General features: G+C 33.4%; 1 protein-coding gene across 1 annotated transcript; it reads left to right on the top strand.

The window, feature by feature from the left end:
* The first annotated feature begins 2,715 nt into the window (after positions 1–2,715).
* On the top strand, positions 2,716–5,818 carry LOC132169280 (uncharacterized). The gene is made up of 4 exons (XM_059580340.1): positions 2,716–3,010; positions 3,849–4,331; positions 4,525–4,680; positions 5,613–5,818. Exons 1-4 carry the CDS (start codon positions 2,716–2,718, stop codon positions 5,816–5,818), a joined length of 1,140 nt encoding a protein of 379 aa, XP_059436323.1.
* The last annotated feature ends 17,220 nt before the right edge of the window (positions 5,819–23,038 follow it).

The following is a 23,038-nucleotide window of genomic DNA, read 5'->3' as shown; positions in this document are numbered from 1 at the left end:
GTATATATATATATATATATATATATATATATATATATACATTTGGGTTGTTGAAATATTATTATAATCTTCTTCACATAGTTAAAGCTTGGTAAACAAACAGATTCTAGAGATCATGCATTGACTTTAAAAGCTTAATTTTTTATTTAATAAAATTTGATGCTTTCTATTTTTGATTTTCTCTGTCAAAACAAGACAAAACACGTACTGATGATTTTTTTAAGCTAAGTTTGTGAATCAATTTTTGAAAACATAGGGGGAACTGCATGGAAAGACGAGTTACATCCGACGAGGTTATGAGTGAAGAAATTTGTGGGTTTAATTCATCTTATAAAACTGGTTCAATAAAAGAGGGTTATCCACTGCTTATAATTAATATAAATATACCCAAGGTTTTGTCCACAGGTAATGTGAGATTATTCTTCAACACCTTTCCAACACCCTTCCTCACATGTAGGCTAAAAGCTTAAACTAATAGGAAGAGATAAATTTAATCACTTAATCATTACTTTAATACTCTCCCTCACGTGGAATATTTAATTTAAATGAGAGGTGATTTGATAGAGTGATGGTTCGATCACAGGATCTTTGGCTCTAATACCACGAAGAAATTCGTGAGACTAACTCATCTCATAAAACCGGTTCAATGCGAAAGGGTTGTCCATTCCTTATAAACATGCCCAAAATCTTATCCACAAACAATGTGAAATTATTCCTCAGCAATGAACTGCAGTATACATGCCAGTATCCGTCAATTTATACATTGATTTGGATACTGGATAGGACTCTACAAATATTATTTATAATTAGACGAATCACTTATTCATTGCTTGGCATTATTTGAATGTTATGGTTAAGTTAAATCTTAAAATATTAGCGCACGACCACATGCATTCACACAATAAAAATATTAGTGAACAAAAGTTTCAAATGCAACGTGATAAGTACTGAACTCATGCTCCCACGGAAGCATGCATGCATCACTAGCTAATTATTATCAGATGAAACTATTTGTAGTTAATTTAAAAGCATTTCTTTTTAGAAGGAAACAATGTTCAAACGATATATTTACTTGACTGACTTGTAAAGTTTTAAGGTCAATTATATAGACATTAATATTTTATTTTCCCAGAGCGGTTGATCCTAGCTTGTTTTATATATGCATTTGTATTTATTGTTAATAAATATATTAAATTATTGAATTCATCGATTCTTATCAATCTAAGGGTGCGTTTGGGAGTGCGTTTTTTAAAAAATAATCTGCGATTTTAAACAAAATCGCAACTTTAGAGTGTTTGGGATTGCGATTTTAAAAACGCAAATTTTAAAATCGCAAAAAAAACTGCGATTTTCATAAGCTGATTAGAGGGTGCTTATTTGAAAAAAGCGTGAATTTAAAACAAAATCAAGATTTCTATTAAAAAGATATTTGGCGCAATAGTTACCTTTTTTAGAACGGGAATGAAAAAAATACCAAGAATACCCACCTAAAATGTATTAAAACCCTTCTTTTCTCTTTTTTTGTTTTTCTTCATCCTCTCTGTCTTGTTCATCCTTATTGGTAATTTGGTCATGAAACCGCAATTATATGCTAATGTTATCCAAACACTCAATTGATAAAAAAAGTACTTTTTAGTATGTTTTACCAAACGCTTGTGCGATTTTAAAAAGTAGCGATTTTAAAAACGCAATTTTTAAAAACGCAATTTTTAAAATCGCACTTATTGAAATCGCACTCCCAAACGGGCCATTAATTTTTTAAGATAAGTAGTGATTTAACATAATATCAGAATTAAAGGTCCAGAGTCCAAACATTGATTCCGTCATCCACCTCTCATTTCAATTAAATATTTCACACCTTAAATTCATCGGTTCCTATCAGCTTAGGTTTTTAGGATAAGTGATGATTTATTATGGGTAATGATTTACTATGATATCAGAGTAGAGATCCAAAGTTTAAATCGGTCTCTACCATTCACATTTTATTTCAATTAAATATTTTCATGTTTTGAGCTTCACTTACACGTGAGAGGTTCAACTAATCTTTCTATTTACTTTTGGGATAAGTGGTGATTTAATATTGATTACTATGGTGAAAAATATTGTTGTTTAAATATGGTGTACTTTGTAGCCAAAGTTCCGTGCAGGTTGAGAATCAATACTCCGGATCCCTTTCCTCTGATTGCCCAACAGGCTCTGAAGCTCAACAAGGGATAGGTTGGTAGTAAGAATTGTGAAGCACCTCTAATGTTCTGCACAAAAACACTTATTATCGTCAAGCCATTGGCGTTTTTATCTTTCTCATTATCATTATTGTTTTGAGTTGAAAATAAACATACGTCATACCCTCGCCCCCCCTTTTCTCTTTTTTCCTTTTCTGCAAATCTATAATTCATATATAGTTTAGAATTTTTGTACTTTATGACAAACCAAGCTTAATTAGTGGATGTAGGTGTCTAACACCTACAAACTACCCATAAATTTAAAAGTTGATTTGTAATCAAATCTCTATAATTTGATTACCATGCTTGTATTTACTCACCTACTCTATCAATAGGGAATTTGTTGATGTTCACATAGATATACCTACTTTTTAAGTTGTCACTCTACTCACCTAATTAGGAATTCTATATATATTGATATTATGAGATTGGTTATGCATTAGTTAATTTATTTTCTATCTCATTTTATTTCCAAAGAAACAAGAAAACAAAAATGGAAGGTGATATCAATCAACAAAGATCCTATTCCTTTCCATCATCACACTTGGATCAGGGAGCATCTTCTACTCAACAACAACCATATGTATCAAACTTGGAATCTGATAGTTTAACAAATCACAGACAAGTAGCTAATGCAGGAGATGCTAGCCTTCAGGCTCCAAGGCCGCTTTTCGTTAAAATTCGGTCTTTTTTAAGCTCTCTTCTACCAGATTTGGCTAATTACTGGAGCGCAACAAGGACACCACAAGGAGAACTGGAGCAGATAGTGTCAGAGGAACCAAGCTCAAGTAAGTGCTCGATCTCTCTTTCTCTCTAGTGACATAGACATGTGGGAGAGTTTTCGAATATCATTAGTAAAAACAATTAAGGCCACCTTGCGAAAACACTCTCTTTTTCTTTTTTCTTTTTTTTTTTTAATTGTAATTGTTGCAAAGATCCTTTTGAAATGGACCAAAATGGTCTGTTAAGCTTCTTCTGTAGGCGAGTTAAGAATCCAAAATAATAATAACAATTTTAAAACAAAATAACAATTACAAACACTAATGCAGACACCAAGGAAAAAGAACACTTGCCACAAATTTTAAAGTAATATGATGTTAAATTAATCTTTTTCTATTAGTTTAAGCCTTTAGAACAAGTGATGATTTCATATTGTATCAGAGCCAAATAGTTTGAGTTTGAATATTGATTCCGTCAATTCACTCCCCATTTCAATTAAATATTCTACATTTAAGGCCTCTTTATTAAAAGAGAATTTGAGCCCACACATGAAAGAAAGTGTTAAACTATTTGATTAAATAATTAAATTTTCATATTCCTCTCAAGTTAAGCTTATGAGTCAATGATGATTTAACATGGTATCAGAGCCAAAGATCCTAAAATTGAATCCTTATGGGTCAATGGTGATTTAACATAGTATAAGAACCAAAGGTCCTAAGATTGAACCTTGACTCTGTAAATTTGCTATCCTTTTAAATTAAATATTATACGTGTTGAGCTTAACTTATTAAAAGGGAGTTTGAACCCACAATTGAGGGTGAGTTAACAGCAGATACGTAAGGTCATGAGATAAACATGATTTTTCACCACAAGTTATAATTAATAAGTTTGTCTTTTGTTTTCCAGGAGAAAGAACATTAGATGAGTACCGTGCCCTATGTGGTCCCCTCCTTCAAGCTGCCTTAAAGGGTGATTGGCCGGCTGCTGAGGCTTTTCTTAGGCAATACCCATACTGTGTTCGAGTTCCCATATCGAAACAGCGTGACACCGCACTACACAGTGCAGTGGCCGTAAAAGGCACCTCTTTTGTAAAAGAACTGTTGAAACAGATGAATCCCGATGATTTGGAATTAAGAAACATAAATGGAGTTACAGCCCTTCACGTTGCTGCCCAAACGGGAGATGTAAGAATCGCCAAGGAGATGGTGAAAAAGAACAAACAACTTCTATTGATAATTAATAGCCAAAGAATGAAACCGGTTCACGTTGCAGCTCATCTAGGACACACACACATGGTGGATTATCTATTCTCTGTGACTCCTTTTCAGGAGTTGACTACTGATGAACGCATTAATCTCCTTCATTTTACTGTTTCCGCAGGTTTTTACGGTATGCCCTATTTTTTACTAATTGTGTGTTTGAGACAATGAATGTAGCATGCCATTATATTGGTTTGATGTCCCTACTTTCGGAAGGATTTTTATACAGTTAGACAAGTTACCACTTCTATTGCAATATTTTTATGGATTTTCGAACCAACCTTTTTGCAATGATCAGAGAATTTTTTTTTTTTAATGCACAGGTATTGCATTGGAAATTCTGACAAAGGATCCGAACTTAGCAAATGGCGATGCTGGCACTGAATTTAGGCGAAGAGCTTTAGCAGAGTTGGCCAGAAAACCTTTTGTCATTGGCCGCCAAAGTCAGCTATCATTACGGAAAAGGCTCTTAAATTCCTGTTAGTTTGTCTCCAACCCAATCTTCTTTAATTGCTCTTTAATTGCATATGTATATAAAACATTGCATGATATCTACTCCCAAGACTATGAGAAATTCGGATAATATCATGCATTTTCTATCTGATTTTTATTAAGAGAAATGCTATTTTTTCGTCAATCTCCCGTCTGTCTCTCTCTGTCTCTCTCTGTCTCTCTCTCTTTATATATATATATATATATATTTGTTTGCAACAACAAACAACAATAGAGTTATAAATCTTCTCAAACCAAGATTCTATCAATGAATTTATAAATTGAATATAAGGTGATCTTATGAGGCATATATGGGGTGAAAATTCCTAATTGATTCCAATTAACACCTATTCTGATTGTATAAGTGTTTCACAAAATATTATGTGGAAATAGATCTTACCTAACAGATAATAATCAACCAAATATAGATATGTAATGAACATTAACAAACACAGATATTTGGTTACAAAGAATAAACCATTTAGAGAACTCTTTAAATGTAAAACCTCTTCAGGGTAGCCAAATAGGAAATCAACTAAATCAGTAAAAGAATAAGGATTACAAGAAGTTCACACTTACAAAACCTTTGAAGCTGACACTCTCTTGCATAAGGCAAGCGACCCACTTGCCTTCTATCGTAGTAGCCATTTCCAGAACATCTGGCACAATCCTTCTACATGATCTCCGTTCACCGGAACTCCGGTTGACTTCAACTATATACAATCTGTGATACAGGCACAACCTTTTACTCTAAGAGAGACTAACCCCAACGCCCAATATCTTAAATGCTCTCTTAGCACAAATTATAGAACTCTAGATGCAGAATTCATACCTCTCCCTTTATATAAAGGTGTATTTATAATAGCCCCACAATTCCTAGACCTAGGACACAGTTTGAAATCATTTAAAATTGTTACAGGTATGGGGTGTCCGGATAGGTTAATGGCATGTCCAGATAGGGCCTTGCGGAGGAAGAAAAAGCATGTTTCTGGAACTGCTATCCGGACAGGCTGTCTTGTGGTCCGGACAGCCTTGGCAGGACGAGATTGCATGTTTTTGGAATTCCTGTCCGGACAGGTCTGCAATGGGAGAAAGCTACATTCTAGAAATGTTGTCCGACCATGATCAACAGCTCCGATCGATGAGTGTTTGTGGTCTGATTGAGCTGAAACTTTGTAGGGATGTTCATGACACGTGAATCCTCATTGTGAACGGTGAAGATTGGATTCTGAGTATTCTATATTAGTGTTTGAGCCCATGGACAGTAACCTCTGCATTTTGGAACCGAATTAAACCAACAAAAATACTAACAAACTCCCCCTATGGCAATTCGGTGACAAAACCAATATGCCGAGACATCCCATCATCTCCCCCATCTATCTCCCCCTTTTTATCACAGAATGACAAAAGGTCTCCATGGTTCCTGAAACACTAAAAAAAAACCATCAAGGCATATGTGGAACAGGAATAACTCAAGGAAAACTCATGATCATAGATAAATAAAAAAATGCATGAAGTTTAATACTAGATCATGAAGGCATATCACCAAAAACTTCCCCACAACATATGACTCAATAATCAATAAGAAACTAGAAGAAAAAAACAGAAAACACGTTTCTCCCCCTGAATGCAACACTTGATAACTTGTGCACATATTCTTTTATGACAAAAACTACATATGATTTGCATGCTTAAAAAAACGGAACCATTCATGCATTTAGAACACATATGAGTCTACACAAACACATGAACCAAAGATTTATGAACATTAGCTAGCCAATGGGACATAGAAATTCATGTTGAGATGTGTCGTGTGTGTGAGAGTCAAATCCAATGTCATGTCATAAGAAAAGAACTAAAAGCACTCTGCAGGCAACGATGGTAATGATGCACGGTTAAAGGCAAACCTTATAGTACTAGTGCCTAGAAACCCTCATCCTATACAATATTTTATTGATCAAACATCATTTTTCCACAAATCCTTTAGTAACCGTATTTTTCCTCAATGAGTTGGTCACTGAATATTTCTATAGAGATTCTTTCAGCATTAATGACATAGAACCTTTTTGTTCAAATATTCTCTTTTAGAGACATGTCATATATTATTTGTTCACGACTAAAAAGAATGCAGGAACTTTTTAGGATCTAGGTTCAACTAGGGAATTGATCAATTTTAACCGAGCCTTGAACCATACATCACCTACATTGTGACCTTGAGCCATTTTCCATTGAAAAAAAAAAGAAGAAGAAAAAACGACACGAAATAGTGCATGATCAGCACAAAGAAAATAAAATCCCACATGAAAAGCTATAAACCACTCCCCATGGCCATGCATTATCAGAAGCTCAAACAATACCTTAAGGATATGGCTTCACGTGAAATTTTTGAAAATTCATGAATGTGAGCACAAGGAACCCGTGCAAAGCACTCAAGAAAGATATTTTTGTATTTTTTTAAAAATAAAAATAAAGACGAAGGCAAAACAAAAATATAACAAAAAAAACAAAAACAAAACACACAATTAAGTAAAACTAAAATAGCAAAACACCCAACAAACATTTGCACTAGGACATTAACCAAAGACGTGTAAGCAAAATCTATCCTAGGCATGTAAAGTGCCCACCTAATCTAGGTGAGCCCGCTACTACTCCCCCTCAACGGGTGAACGACATCAACCTTCTTAACCCAAACTTTCTTCATATTTGGGACACATGTGCGAGTCTTGTCCAAGTCATTTAACTGGGTGATAACACCCCTTAGCATGTCAAATAATTGATTATTCATAGAATGAAAATAATCTCTTTTTGACTCATAATTATTTAACTGAAAACAATTAGGGCGAATATGCCAAATCTTACCACAGTGATTACAGGTAGGAATGAACCTTTGAGAAAATTGGTTCCTTGACATATGAGCATGTCTCGGTGTAGAACGAGATACATAGGAATCAGTTAGAATTCCTATAACTTTCTCACCTCTGAAAATTTGAGGAGAAATTACCTTCTTTTCAGCCAAACTATCTTCTTCATTCACTAGTTTCACAAAAATTATCTTTGGAGAAGAAGCAACATTTTTAGAAAAAAACAGTAGATTTATTAAAACTCAATCCAGTTCTATCAAACGAATGTTTCTAATTATGTAGCATTTGATTTAGCTTTTCACTAGAAATTTTTTTTAAAATGATTTCTTGATTCATTCAGATCATTCTCTAAAGATTTCACTTTGACAATTAGCGTGGGATTTTCAGATATCAAAGTATTATGAGTAGCAAGAGAATTAACTAAGGTAACAGAAAGTTGATCATTTTCAAGAGAAACCTTTTTGAGTTTCTTTAAGTGTTGCTTATTCAGCTTTTTTCAATTTAGTGTATTCTACAAAAAGATTATTATAAGCATTTTGTAGATCATCTTCCTCTTCTGATTCATTATCTCACACACTTGTTTTTCTAAAGAATTAGACTCACTAGCCTCATGCTCACTCTCATAACTACCGCCAAGTGCTAAGTAATTAATTCCCTGTTCAGCATCGTCCTTGTTTGACTCATCACTTTGAGTCACATTAAATGCCTTGCCATTTGACTTTCTCAAGTTAGCACAGTCAGCACGAATATGCCCATGCCCTCTACATTCGTGACACTTGCGACCTCTAGGTGACTTATCTTTCTCAACATTCTCAATTCTTGATTTCTCAGAAAATTGTGAATTGCTACTTCTAAAATTTCCTTTCTTGGGTCTAAAGAATTTTCTAAACATTTTAGCAAACATAGCTATTTCTTCATCATTCCCAAAATTTTCATCAAATGAACCACTAGAGTTAACCTTAACATTTTTTGCCTTAAGAGCAATATTCTTGATGTTCTTGTGTTTGGGTAGAATTAGCTCAAAAGTCTGAAGTGAACCTATAAGTTCTTCTACTCTCATTGTGTCTATGTCTTTGCTCTGTTGTATGGCATCAATCTAAGGTATAGAACTCTTAGGTAACGACCTAAAGATTTTCTTCACAACTTTAGCATCATCCATTTTCTTTCCTAAATTAATAATAGAGTTTCTAATAACACTAAGCTTTGCATAGAATTCAGCAAAAGTTTCATCTTACTACAGTTTAATCTCTTCAAACTGAGAGACCAACATTTGAACTTTTGAAGTTCGTACAACCTTAGTTCCTCCATGTGTGATTTCTAAAGTTTCCCAAGCTTCCTTAGCTATCTCACATTGAGAAATTCTTGAAAATTCCTCATTTAAGATAGATATGAAAATGACATTTATAGCTTTGTCATTAGTATTAGTAGTATTCTTTTCCTCTGTTGTCCATTTGGCTATTGCTCCTTTTGGACGAGTCCATCCAGATTCAACAATATGCCAAATGTTAATGGATTTAAAGTATGCTCTCATGCAAATTTTCCAAAGCATATAATTCATTCCGTCAAAGACTAGAAGAGGGTTAGGAGCAATAGTATGAGACATTTGATATGGAGTCTCAGATCACACTCAGGAAATAAATCCTTCACAGAGTGAACCCGCTTTAATACCAATTGAAAATTTCTAATTGACTCCAATTAACACCTATTTTGATTGTATAGGTGTTTCACAAAATATTATGCGGAAATAGATCTGACCTAACAGATAATAATCAACCAAATACAGATATGTAATGAACATTAAGAACACAGATATTTGGTTACGAAGAGAAAACCATTTAGAGAACTCTCTAAATGTAAAACCTCTCTAGGACAGCCAAACCCAGAAAATCAACTAAATCAGTAAAAGAATAAGGATTACAAGAAGTTTACACTTACAAAACCTTTGAAGCTGACACTCTCTTGCATAAGGCAAGCGATCCACTTGAATTCTATCGCAGTAGCCATTTGCAGAACATCTGGCATAATTTTTCTACGTGATCTCCCTTCGTCGGAACTCCGGTTGACTTTAATTGTATACGATCTGTGATACAGACACAACCTTTTATTTTAAGTTAGACTAACCCTAACGTTCAATATCTTAAACGCTCTCTTAGCACAAACTATAGAACTCTAGATACAGAATTCATACCTCTCTCTTTCTATAGAGGTGTATTTATAATAGCCCCACAATCCCTAGACCTAGGACACCATTTGAAATAATTTAAAACTGTTATAGGTATGGGGTGTCCGATTAGGTTAATGGCATGTCTGAATAAGGTGTTGCAAAGGAAGAAAAAACATGTTTCTGGAACTGCTGTCTGGACAGGCTGTCTTGCTATTCAGATGGCCTTGGCAGGACAAGATTGCATGCTTCTGGAATTGCTGTCTGGACAGGCTGTCTTGCTGTCCAGACAACCTTGGCCGGACAAGATTGCATGCTTTTGGAATTGCTGTCCGAATAAGGAGATGGCCTGTCCGGACAGGGCTGCAACGAGGGAAAGCTGCATTCTAGAGATGTTGTTCAACCATGATCAACAGTTTCGATCGATGAACGTTTGTGTTCCGATTGAGCTGAAACTTTGTAGGGATGTTCATGACACATGACTAATAATAATAATAAATAAATAAAAACAATTTGTGGTAAAAATAATACATAATGATAACTTTTCCCCAGTAAACATTGGAATTATGAAATTTTCATGAAATGCAAAATTGTAGCCATCTCAATTAGCTTTCCAACGCCACTAAGTTTGTCTCAATCCGATGTCAGAATCAGAAGATACAATTTTTTTAAGTGAAATGGGTCTCACTACAAACAGGTAAAACTGGTCTACATCATCTAACTGGGTTGAAGAGAAGTTGTCATCTAATTCCAATGATTCTTGTCTTGATTCCTTCCATCGATTTCTCTTCAGAAGCAAAATAATGTAACACCGCGTGAGAAATTATACTTTGCTAATCACCAGAAGATTGCGAGGATCAACTTGAAAACTTTTTGCACTAGATTCAAAGAACTTGAGCATTACATAACTATCACACATCTTCTTCTGTTCATGCGCCATGAATATCTCCAAAAAGCGATCAACAGTCTCTTCCCTTTTAAACATAAAGTTCTTCTCCGCATAAAAATCATCAAAAACATTACCATAAAAGGAATTTGATAAAATATTTTATACTCCAAGGAAATCTACTTTGTTAACATCCAAATCAAATACTTCACTTTTAGGACTTTCATCAAGCACATGATGTATAGAATCCTTATCAACAAAAATTTCAATATTATCCGAGAGATTTTGCTTTTCCAATGGTTCCTTTTCTTTAGGATAAATGTTTTAAATTAGTGGAGAAAGTCAATTTTTTATGGATTCTTCCTCTTGATCATATGAAAAAGAACTTCTCACATGATCTTCATCATTGATACCAGTATCATAAGCCAATGGATTTTCAACATTTTCATGTTTACCATTTTTATGAACATCTCCATGTTTGAACTCGTCATCAATGAACTCATCTTCTTGGAACTCTTCATCAACAAATGCATCTGCAGCGAAAGACTTTCACTTTCATACATAGATAGCTATTGAATAACCCACAATAATAGCAACCATAGTAATACTTAAAGCATCATAATACAAAAAATTCAAATTGTCTTAATGATCATTGAATGTTATGGTCTAAGACCAATCATCAAGTATAATAGAAGTATTCCAAAACTAGTCTAAATATAACTAATCATAAACCATCAAGGTCTAGTCTTAAGAAGATAAGCTAGATGAATCATCTTAATCATGTCATGGCGCAAAACACCATCACTGTCCCACATCCTCTACAGTCCCTCAGGGTCAAGCTCCTCAAAGATAATTCTGATAATGTCCCCCGATTGGACATACCTCTTCGTATATATTTTACAGGTGAAAAGATACAAGTATAAGTAAAAATATACATGGTGTAATGTGTAAAGGTTACCATGTTGTGAACTCAGTAATTTATCAAAATATTTATAAATGTAAGAAGTAATTAAGTGGGGTTCTTAACTTAGCAATAATATAGCATGATGATGTAATATAGATATAATACATAATAAGCAACAAGAAACAGTAACACATCATAGTTCAACTTCATCTGATCTATTTAAGCTTTTAACCTCTTCTTGATAGGGTTGACACTATCTCGAGGGGCTCATAGTACAATACATGCGGGTTATTGCGCCCCAAATATTGCCGCATACCGTCTTATACTAGCAGTTCTACTGAGTCCGACTTTGGATAGCCCACATTACTAGCAAAGTTGTCCTGGTAACTACCACATAAGCGTGGTTGCGCTGGTCACAATTGGCCAATGGATCCAAGGCAAATGAAAGAACTAATCTTTTTTACCATAGGGCTAACCCTTATAATAGTAAGGCCATTTTCTACTTTCAGAGTGTACCATGTCATACGATGCAATTTAATCATTGTCTCTTATATGCATACAATTACAAAAGCCTACATATTACATTGTTCATGGTCTGTAAGATATTTTCACCAAATGTAGAATTCACATAAATTCTAAAATGTATATCATGTGAGTTGTAACCATGTATATTTGTATTTGAAAATAGTCATGGTTATGCATAAATTATAATAACAAGTATTCGTGTGAGTTTTAGTCACGTTGGTCATGCAAATCCTTCGAACAACCTCCTTGATATTCACTATCCTCAAAATCTGTGAGAGGATATCATATCAATCCCTGATCTAGATGAAAATACCCTTAAATCTAAAATAGGACGATCGTTCGCAAACAATTGTCTGTGGAAGATCATTTGAGAACCTTGGCAAATGTTCTCTAGTCTCGCATAACCTCCATTTGGCAAAACAATCTAAACTTAACTCACCCAAACATGATTTAAAGACATGAACCACGATCCTAAAACATAATAATACTTCCATCCATAATAAAGTATGTCCAAAATCATCAACTTACTAACCTATCATTAAACTTAAATTAAAGTTTTAACACAACCCTACAAATATAGACCTATAACCTAGATCTACATGACAAAGTTGTTCAAACTATGGAAACAATATTAACACAAGCTAAACATGGTGATAACATCAAACTAAACGAGTTTAAGGCTAGGATATTAGCTCTTGAAGAAGATATGACCTAGATAACCTCCTTCTCTCTCCCAAACCTCCACTCTCACTCACTGTAGGATTTTGGTGACTGAAGGAAAATGAAAATGAGGGCTAAGGGTTGTAAATAGGCTAGGTAGGATAAGAATAGGATGTATTTATAGACCTTAGGGTTGCACAATATAGCTCAGGTGTCCATCTTTAAAAAAAAAAAAAAAAACCTTGCTGCAGGTTTCGAACGTTTGTCCCCCACTTTGAATGTTCCAATCCTACTTCGATCGTTCCACCGTGAACGTTCACATTAAAATTTGAACATTCACCAACGATCGTTTGAGGGAACCTTCGAACATGCTCAAAGATAGAAAATTCTTAAAAATTTAAGATCTCACACTTTACCAACTGAGAACCAATAAAAACATCTTTAAGATATAATTAAAGTGGTCTGAACCCTAATTAATGTTTGGGGTATTACAATAAATATATATGAGTCAAGTCTAATAGTGAGTCGAGCCGTATACAAGCTTGTTCATGAACGTTAACTGAGTCGAGTCGAGTTTATACTAGTATTTATTGTTTAATAATTGAAGTTAGTTTCATGTTCACGACTGACCTGTTTAATAATTAAGTCGAACTCAAGCCGAGTCCAAACATGTTTACCAGTAGCTCTGTTCATTTAACCGCCCTATATAGGAGGATACCCATGAGAAGAAATATATAGACAGAAAAATTGATATCTTGAGCCCACATAATTATCCTTTATAAGAACTCGGAAAATTTTCTGTTGAGTGTTAACATAAACTTTCATTATATTTGTTACTCAGATCTGAATTAATCAATATGGTATTCTCAAGAACGAAGAGTCTGGGGTAAGAGAGAAAACTGATCACTATTGAGCTATAGGGCTGCATATTTAGCCAATATAATAATCAAGTCAATATATATATATTGATATCTCCCTATAGAACCAAAATCTTATTTCATCTTGAAAGACTAGAGATTAATTGTCTTTTTTTTCCTAATGTAGTACATATTTTAAAAGAGATTAAAGTCTCAATTTAATGAAAGTATGATATTTTCACTATATACAACTTACAGGCTCAGGAAAAAAAAAAAATACACCTTACACGGCATTTAATGTGTTACATTATCTTTGCTTTTTTTCTTTTATAAAACTTTCAATAGCATCTCTTGTTATGGATCTTGTTAAAATAATGTATATAATCAATATTTCTCTTTATCAAACGATCTCTGAAATACATTATTTTCCTAATCTTAGGGCACAAGGGGATATATAACAATGATTTGATGGGGACACTTGCCCATCAATTAGTTGAATGGCTCTGGTACATGGTTAATGAAGTGCCAAGGGAACGTTTTTCATCAAAACTGGTTCATGATCATATGACTTTACTTGTTGAAGCTGCAATAGTAGGAAATGTTGAATTTCTAATTATACTTGTAGGCTCTTATCCCGATCTCTTATGGCAAGTAGATGAAGATTATGGGAGTGTGTTTCATGTTGCTATTTCATATCGGCAAGAGAGTGTATTCAATCTAATAGATGAGATAGGTAGCATGAAGGAAAATTTTACAACCTATATTGCCAAAGGTAATAACAACAGGTTGCACTTTACTGGAAAATTGGGTGCTAATTCAGATCGATTAAATACCATATCAACATCAGCCCTTCAAATGCAACGGGAGTTGCTGTGGTTTAAGGTGAGTGTTAATATAAATTATTGAATATATATATATATATATATTGTATTTTTGGTTGTTCATTTATACCTTGTTATTGTAGAAAATAGCAAAGATTGTGCCGCCTTCATATGTGAACATGAAGAATTCCGACAATGAAACACCTAGCGATATATTTATAAAGGAGCATCAAGAGTTGTATAAAAAAGGTGAAAAGTGGATGAAGGAAACAGCAAACTACTGCATGCTTGTGGCAACATTGATTGCTACTGTGGTTTTCGCTGCAGCCCTCACTGTACCCGGTGGCAACGATCAAATAACAGGGAAACCTCTTCTTTTGAATAGTAATTCCTTTACGGTATTCTTCATATCAAATGCCATAGCATTGGTCTTCTCTTCAACTTCGATCTTAATATTCTTGTCAATTCTCACATCACGTTATGGAGATGAAGATTTTTTCAAGTCAATACCTCTAAGGTTACTGTTTGGACTTGCTGCACCCTTCGTCGCTATAGCAGGCATGGTAATAGCCTTCAGTGCAACCTTGTTTTTGGTATATTACAGCAAAGCAGCATGGGCTCCAATTGTTATTACTTCTTTGGCTACTATCCCAATAATTCTCTTTGTTCTAGCACATTTGCAACTTTATGTCGATACAATTCACTCAACATACTGGTCTAGATTTCTTTTCCGGTCACACAAACATAAAATTTTCTAATGGAAGATGCTGATTGGGAAATTGATGAATAGAAAATATTGTTAGAGGTGATCGAGGGATTTGAGCAAGGAAGCCCAGGGAAAGAATAGAGCAAATCAAGACTACGAATTTTTCATTTGGTTATTTCCATTAGGACTTTTCCTTTGGTTTATGTGATATATGTAATTTCCTTAGTAAATCGAAAGTCTCTTTTCACAAGTTTCAGTCATGGTTGGGTGAGCCTCGCTTACAGATTGTCTCATATCAGATTTTTTTAATTATTTGCATGTTTGTAATTTCTCATTAGGTTATTTCATTTTCACAATTTTTAAATATTTCTACACAAAAAGAAACAAGACTGAAAACAAAAAATTCTAAAACAAATAGTGAATTAACACAATGTAAAGACAAAAAAACATCTCTCAATACTCCCTTCTATCTATGTTTGAACTAGGTGTGAAGAGGACTGTTAAATCACCAATTGTCCCAAAAGTTAAGTTAATAAGAAGAGGTAAATTTAATAACTTAATTATCCCCTCACGTGTGATCTCAAACTTCCTTTTCAAGAACTAGGCTTACCTGCGGTAGAACTAACTACTACATTGATATCTGTGGTAGTTAGGTTCGAAGGCTGTGATTTCAAGTTAGGGGTTTTTAACCACAAAAGGCTAACGTGAAATAAAATAAAAAAGCTGTCAAAAAATTCTGTTTAACTCCTATAAAAAACAAACCTTTCGGCCGTGAACTCCCATCTACCCAATGAATTCACAAAACATGTAAAAGATTCAAAGTGATGAAATACAAACAAAAAACCCACTTGATCTACTCGTTAACCGCAACCTCGCACTCATCAGAGTAGTTCTTGCGAGCGAGAGGTGAGGGATGGTGGGGATGAGATTGAGCTCCTTCCTGGCCTTCTCGAAGGGCTGGAACATGACGTCGGTGGGCAAAGGTGTGGGTCATTCGTACCCTTCGAAGACAAGCAGATAACAGGTCAACCTGGAAAGAAGATCTACTGATCGAAGCAACTTCCACTCTTCAAGAGGATAACAAATTAGATAACTCTGACATCAAAATTCCTCGAAAATCTTCTGTCTTTAAGGCCCAAGGAGTTTCACTTTCACAGCACGAATTGGTAATCCAATTTTTTTTTTGGGGAAAATACAGTTTACCACCCGGAAGTTTCAGGGGTTTTTCAATTTTATCCCCGAAGTTCAAAAATTGGTAATTTAAACCTTCCATTAAAAATTTCCGTTAAATTGGACGGAAATTTTTTTTAAAAAGCCTGAGGGTAATAATGTAATTTCACAGATTTTCGTCCATTTAGACGGAAAAATTAAACGGAGGGTTTAAATTGCCAATTTTTGAAACTTCAAGGGGGTAGATTGCCAATTTTTGAACTTTGGGGTTAAAATTCAAAAACCCCTGAAACTTCAGGGGGGTAAACTGCATTTTCCTCCCCTTTTTTTTTTTGCCTTTTCGTGTAACACAAAGAATTGTTTTTTAAAACAAATTGAATAACTAATTAAAATCAGAAAGAATACACCGAATAGTGAACAATCAAGTAGTTGAGTTCAGTAAAAAAACCAAAAAAGAAAATCACTCTCATCCAATACCAACTCTCAAATCCTCGGTTTTGGGTAGAAAAAGAAAACAGAGAAAATAATGCAGAAAATAATCAATCTTTGAGCAGATATACGACTGGTAGAGGTTCAATCCTGGCTCCTTCACCAAGATCCTCAGCCCTGGTAGCTACTACAGCCAATGGAGCACCGGTTCTGGGCATGGTGAGAAATAGAGAGAATACGGTTTGGGTAGAAGAAAAAAAAAAAAGAAAAAAAAGTTAATGGAATTTTTTGACGGCTTTTTTATTTTATTTCACATTAGCCTTTTGGAGTTAAAAACCCCTAAACTTGAAATCATAGCCTTCCAACCTAACTACTGTAGATATGCGGTAGTTTGGTCTACCGCAGGTAAGCCTAGTCCTCCTTTTAATAGGTGAGGCCCAATACGTGAAATATTTAATTTAAATATGAGGTGAATTGACAGAGTCAAGATTCGATTTCAAGACCTTTGTCTCTAATACCATGCTAAATTCCCAGTTTACCCAAAAGCTTAATCTAATAGAAATAGGTAAATTTAATCAATTAATTATTAGTTTAACAAGGACCGAAAGTAATAACTCAATAAAATAAAACAATTAAAAGATCACTAATACACAAGGATGATACAAATGTATTGCACTCACTACAAGAAATGAGACTTTTAGCAGCGACATTATTAGCATCCACTGCTAATATGTCGGCACTAATATACTGGCAGGAATTATACCAGAGGCAGAAAAACAATTAGGCGCGATAAAAAACTAATTGTGTCGACAACTATCGACGCTAATAATAAACTATCAGCGTCGACTGTGAGTGGATGCTAATAGTCCTATATAACAATAAAAAATAAAAATAAAAAAAATAAAAAAGATTTGAACTAGAAGCTCAATAGCGTCCACTTTGCTGATGTCCTGTCATCAGCGTCCATTTTAACAATGGATGCTGATGATAGATTAATAGCGTCCACTTTGATTACGGACGTTGATGATAGGGCAATATCGTCTACTTTGGGTGGATGTTAATAGTCTTGAAGAAAAATAAAAAAAATAAAATAAAATCGAAACTAGAATCTCTATAGCGTCCACTCAAAGTGGACACTAATAGTCTTGAAGAAAAAAAAAAAAATCTCGAGTGCTAGTAAATTTTCTTTGTTTCTTTGTTTGACACTCTTTCTCTTAAGTAAATGTCTATTGTTATAATATAATTTAAATGATTAAGTCAATCATTTCTTATCAGGTCAAATTTTATGATTACTAGTGACTGGTGATTGTATCAGGCAAACGTCTTGAATTCAAGAATAAGATCACTTCCATTTCAAATGAATATTTCATGATTTAATGTGCTTATCCTGTAGTATAAGATTTGAAAAAGAAAAATGAAAGGTAAGCGTGCAAAATGTTGTGCCTTCCATCGGTTGATTGTATTTCATTACAAGTTTGTTTATATAAGCATCCAACAATAGATAGGATTGTTTTCAGATTAAAATAATTAATAAGAAAATTTGAAAAATAATCACAAAGTCTTAGCTGTTAACTATTATGAGAACTCGCCCGATGAACTAAAGTCTTCAATTCAACAAGCGAATCATATACATAAGTAACAAAATGTTAAAAAATAAAATAAAATAAAATAAAATTGAAGATTGGCGTCTGAGTTTTGTTTAATAAGAGAAACTCATTAAAAATAAATAAATAAATATAAATAAAATATAAAATATAAATATAAAGGGGGCTTTATTAATAAAGTGATTCAGATATGCTATTGTGAAGCTACTTTTTTCTTCTTTTGGTTGATGGTTGGAACAATGTTTGTTATGTTTATCTTTTGTATCAATTAAGAAAGGCAAAAATAACTATCTTAAACGATACAAAAGACAACGCGTTTTTAGTGCTAGCCTGCCAGGGGATGATAGGCTTTTTGTCATGGCCCATCCTTTGGGGGCTTGCTGATGCTTTTAGGTTAGGTGACAATAAGAAGAAAAGTAAATTGCTTCAGTGATATATACATCCTTTTTTTGGTTTTGATAATTTTCTTCCACATTTTTCTTTTTTATAATTAGGGTTTTGACTAATTTTTTGGGACATTGTACAAAGCGTCTTCTCCATGCGGGTCAGCATCAGGGCCAAGTCACTATACATAAACTAATTAAGAAGCAACAATAAGCAATAGAGAATTTGAATATTAATTTGAAGACCAAAGATATACATATGGATAGTGATGGTGGACTTGTTATTAGTTCCCTGTATTCCTACAATTATGATTAATGGAGCTACATTTTGAGTACCACATTGTTCGCATTCCCCCATCTTCTTTGAGCAATCTTTTTACAAAGTACTTGGCTTTTTTTTTTTTTTTTTTTAAAAAAAAAATATTATCTCAACTGATTTTCTACGCCAAGCTGCCTGGAAGTGATCCGCAATTTAACACGAAGACTGATACTTTGTGTTGAGTGATCCGCAAAATAAACGGAATGAAAGCAAGAAAGCTCTTCAAGTGTGAGAAGGACTCTGAAAACAAGAATCAACAATGCTTCACAACCAAAAGAGAAAGTCTCAAAAGTCACAAGAGCAGTCGTAAATAGGATGGTTTGGATGTCGGATTCCATTACTCTTCTTTTGTTTTGTTCTTTAAAGGATGCATTGGATAATTAAAGAGGCACTAGTACTGTTGAGGAGGCCATTGCTTTTCTTTTCTCATCACTCAACCAAATTTGGTTTTGTATAAATTTGGTTGTTGTTGTCGGTGTTTCACAAATTGCAGTGGCAGTGTTCTCGTGCGTGTTTGCATGTATGCGGGAACGTTCCCAAGGGGTTTGAAAGATTTAGGCAGTCTATAGGCGTACGTGGTGGGGGTGCGGTCGTGTTGCCTTGGGCTTACAGATTAGTTAATTTATATTATGTTAAATTACCATTTATTTTCATTTAGTTTAATCATATTAATTTATATTCTAACAATTTTTTTTTTTTTTTGGGTCAAAATTCAGCCTTCATTGAGCTTTCTTCAGCCAGATTTGGACAACTGGAACATCAGTAGGCTAGTACAGGGGCCAAGATTTGTCGAAATGATGGAGATGGATATAGAGGAGTCAAGCTCAAGCGAAATTAATGAGGGTAAATATGCATTGACATAGACATTCTTAGGTTATATGTATCACATTCTAAATATAGTAGTTAGGTTATATTGGCATCTCCTCTAAACTTTTCTGTATGATTCAATATACGTACAATTGGGAAAACTGTCATGGAAGTGTCTTTTCCATGTTATCCTTTCTGTTCAACATTGCAAATACTCCATTCCAAATGGACCAAAATGTTCTCTTAATCATATCTTCTGTAGGCCAAGAAAGAACCCAAAATTTTAGTAATTACAATATATGATGAAGCAAAACAACAATTGCAATTAATTACGCATGCATACACACGAGAAGAAGAAGAAAGAGGAGAAAATTTCACTTTAAGGATATATATATATAGACGATTCCTCTCCCAGCATCTTAATTTATTGGAACCTTATGAACTATTCATTCATTTGCACTTTGACCTCCAATTTTTAAAAAGTGACACTTAATCCCCCAAACTTTCAAATTGTTGCATTTGACCATTTTGACCTTTTTTTTTTTTTTTTTCCAAAATCCTCCCATCCCAAGTTAAAAAAAAAATAATAATAAATTAAATTAAATTAAGGGGTGTCCGGTCTGGGGTGGCCGAAGCCACCCCTAGGCCCCACAGGGGTGGCCAGCCACCCCTTAATTTTTAAATTTTAAATTTTTATTTTAAAAACTTGAGTCTTGTTGATTGTAGTCAAGCTTTTGACAATAAATTTTACTCATGGTGTTTCCCTTCTGGACTGTCTCATGTAAGAATTTTTTTTTTTTCCAAGTTTGTAATTCTTTTCTATTTCTCTATAGGTTTTAAATTTTCTCAATTTATAAATATTTATACACAAAAATAAACAGGAATGAAAACAAAAAATTCCAACACAAATAGTGAATCAACACTGCAAGTTGATAAATATCTCTCAGTCCCTTCTATGTTGAATAAATTGAGGAAAGGACAAAAATAATAACACAATAAAATAAAAATATACATAAAAGATCAATATTAATACACAAATACTGAGAATTTTTTTTTACTTGGTGTAAAACTTTGCCGCGTAGGATTGTGATCTTTGAACTCCTTTCAATCACTCTTTATTTTTAAATTTTTTTCATGAACTTAAATGTTTAGCACTTAGCATGTAAAATTCCAGTTCTACTACCATCGTTTTTTTAGAAAAAGACAATCATTAGTTTAATAAAATCTAAAAAAAGCTAAAAAACATTGTGATCTTTGAACTCCTTTCAATCACTCTTTATTTTTAAATTTTTTTCATGAACTTAAATGTTTAGCACTTAGCATGTAAAATTCCAGTTCTACTACCATCATTTTTTTAGAAAAAGACAATCATTAGTTTAATAAAATCTAAAAAAAAGCTAAAAATCAGAAAAAAAAAAAAAAAAAAAAAAAGGGATAACTCACGGCCAAGTTTCCATTTTTTTTTCTTCTTAATTTTTTCACTTTTTTAAAATTTCTTTATTTTATAAAAGGGGTAATTTGGTCATTTTCATTTCATCCGTTAGGATGTAAGATTGAAAGGGGATGAACATTTCAAATTTTTATCATTTGTCAAAATTTTAAAGTTTAAGAGAGACATTAAAAAATGCTTAATAGCTTAGTGGTAAGTGATCGAAGCTTCCATGCATGTTTAATTATATTCATTCGTTATTAATTTATTGATGTTGTAATTGTTAGTCGCTTCTTGCTGGGCTTGCTTGGTAGGTGAGATTGCTTCTTCCTGCATGCACACACGGGGTACTTAAAGCACGTAAAGTGCTTCTTTCCTTAACAATGGTGGAGATTGTTTTATAAATCTGGGCTGTCTTCATTCCTTTAGCAATTTTCTCTTCATCATTCATGGTTTTCATCGGTTAATAACAACCATACATCACATCCCACTTCTCTCTCTCTCTCTCTCAAAGTGTTCATACGTCAATTTGCCTACAAACTTTCATGATTTTGTTTTTCAATTTGTTGGAAAACATGAAACATACCTCAGGGATTTTTCGCCAGTTGTTTCACGTTGGGATTACTCATTCACGTTTCAATTTTTTCTCAACTCGTGGTAGTGGCTGTTACTAGAGCAAATCACATACTTTCCATGGTCTAAGGTCGAGGATTAATTTTAGAAGTCTTCTTTGTGTCCTTCCAAACATGATGTTACTTTTAAAGTCATTATTTGATCAAATTGAATAATAATTTTAAAAGTCACATTATTTTTAGAGCTAGCATGTTTGAGATTTTGTTTGAAAAATGGAGCTATTGAGTCAAAATTTTTTTTTTTAACAAAAGCTTCATTTTTAAACTTTTACCAAAAGTGCGTTTTACCAAACAGTTTTTTATTTTTTTTATTTTTTTATTTTTTAAATGAGCTTAACACCCTTTTGAGGTCCACAAACCTAATTCCAAACAAACCCATAGAGCGATAGAAAAAAAAACTTTTAACATTACTCTTCAATAACCCCACGTTATTAGAAAACATGATGAGAGAGTTGTTTCTTGTATTTTTCAGATGCTCTTTCAAAAGCTTTCTCAAGCTGATTTGTAAATGTACAGAGTACATGATTATGCACTTCCTGGTTACGAGGAGTAGCTAAAGGTATAATAAAAATAATGTTTGATTTTTCGTATTTAGCGATCAGTTTTGCTACATAAAACATCTTTTATCCAAATTAATGGTTCAAAAATCCGAACTGTTATTTAAGGACGGAGTGAAGTATGAATATATATATATATACATATATTATGCTTTAATTTTTTTTTAAAATTTTTTTCGATTAGCATTATTATTATTTTGACGTTATATATATGGCCGTATATTATATATATACTGAAAAAGGGATTTATTGGGACTTCTTAACTTTAGGATGTGAATTTTAGAAATCCTGAAATGCTTACATCTATCCTTTAGACATATTATTTGAATTCTATAGTTAACGAGTATCACTAATTGGCCAATTTTTTAGTTGTATATTTATTTTTTTTCTTCTCCCTATGGTCCTCAAACTAATATACTATTTTATTATAATGCAAAAATAATAAAATAAATTTAAAGAATTATGTGATTCTGTCTACAGCTTAGATTCGCACGATAAAACCCAAATACCAACATTTTACTTCTTTTTTTTGAATCTACAATACAAATTGTCTCTATAAATAGTGGGGTGGAGAGAATACAAAATAATATGGAAGATCAAATCAAATCAAAATTGAATCTATTCAAATCTGATT

This window comes from Corylus avellana, chromosome ca2 (assembly GCF_901000735.1).
Source record: "Corylus avellana chromosome ca2, CavTom2PMs-1.0".
NCBI classification, from domain to species: Eukaryota; Viridiplantae; Streptophyta; class Magnoliopsida; order Fagales; family Betulaceae; genus Corylus; species Corylus avellana.
Note: the sequence above shows the minus strand (reverse complement) of the source record. Positions and strands in the feature narration are given on the sequence as shown.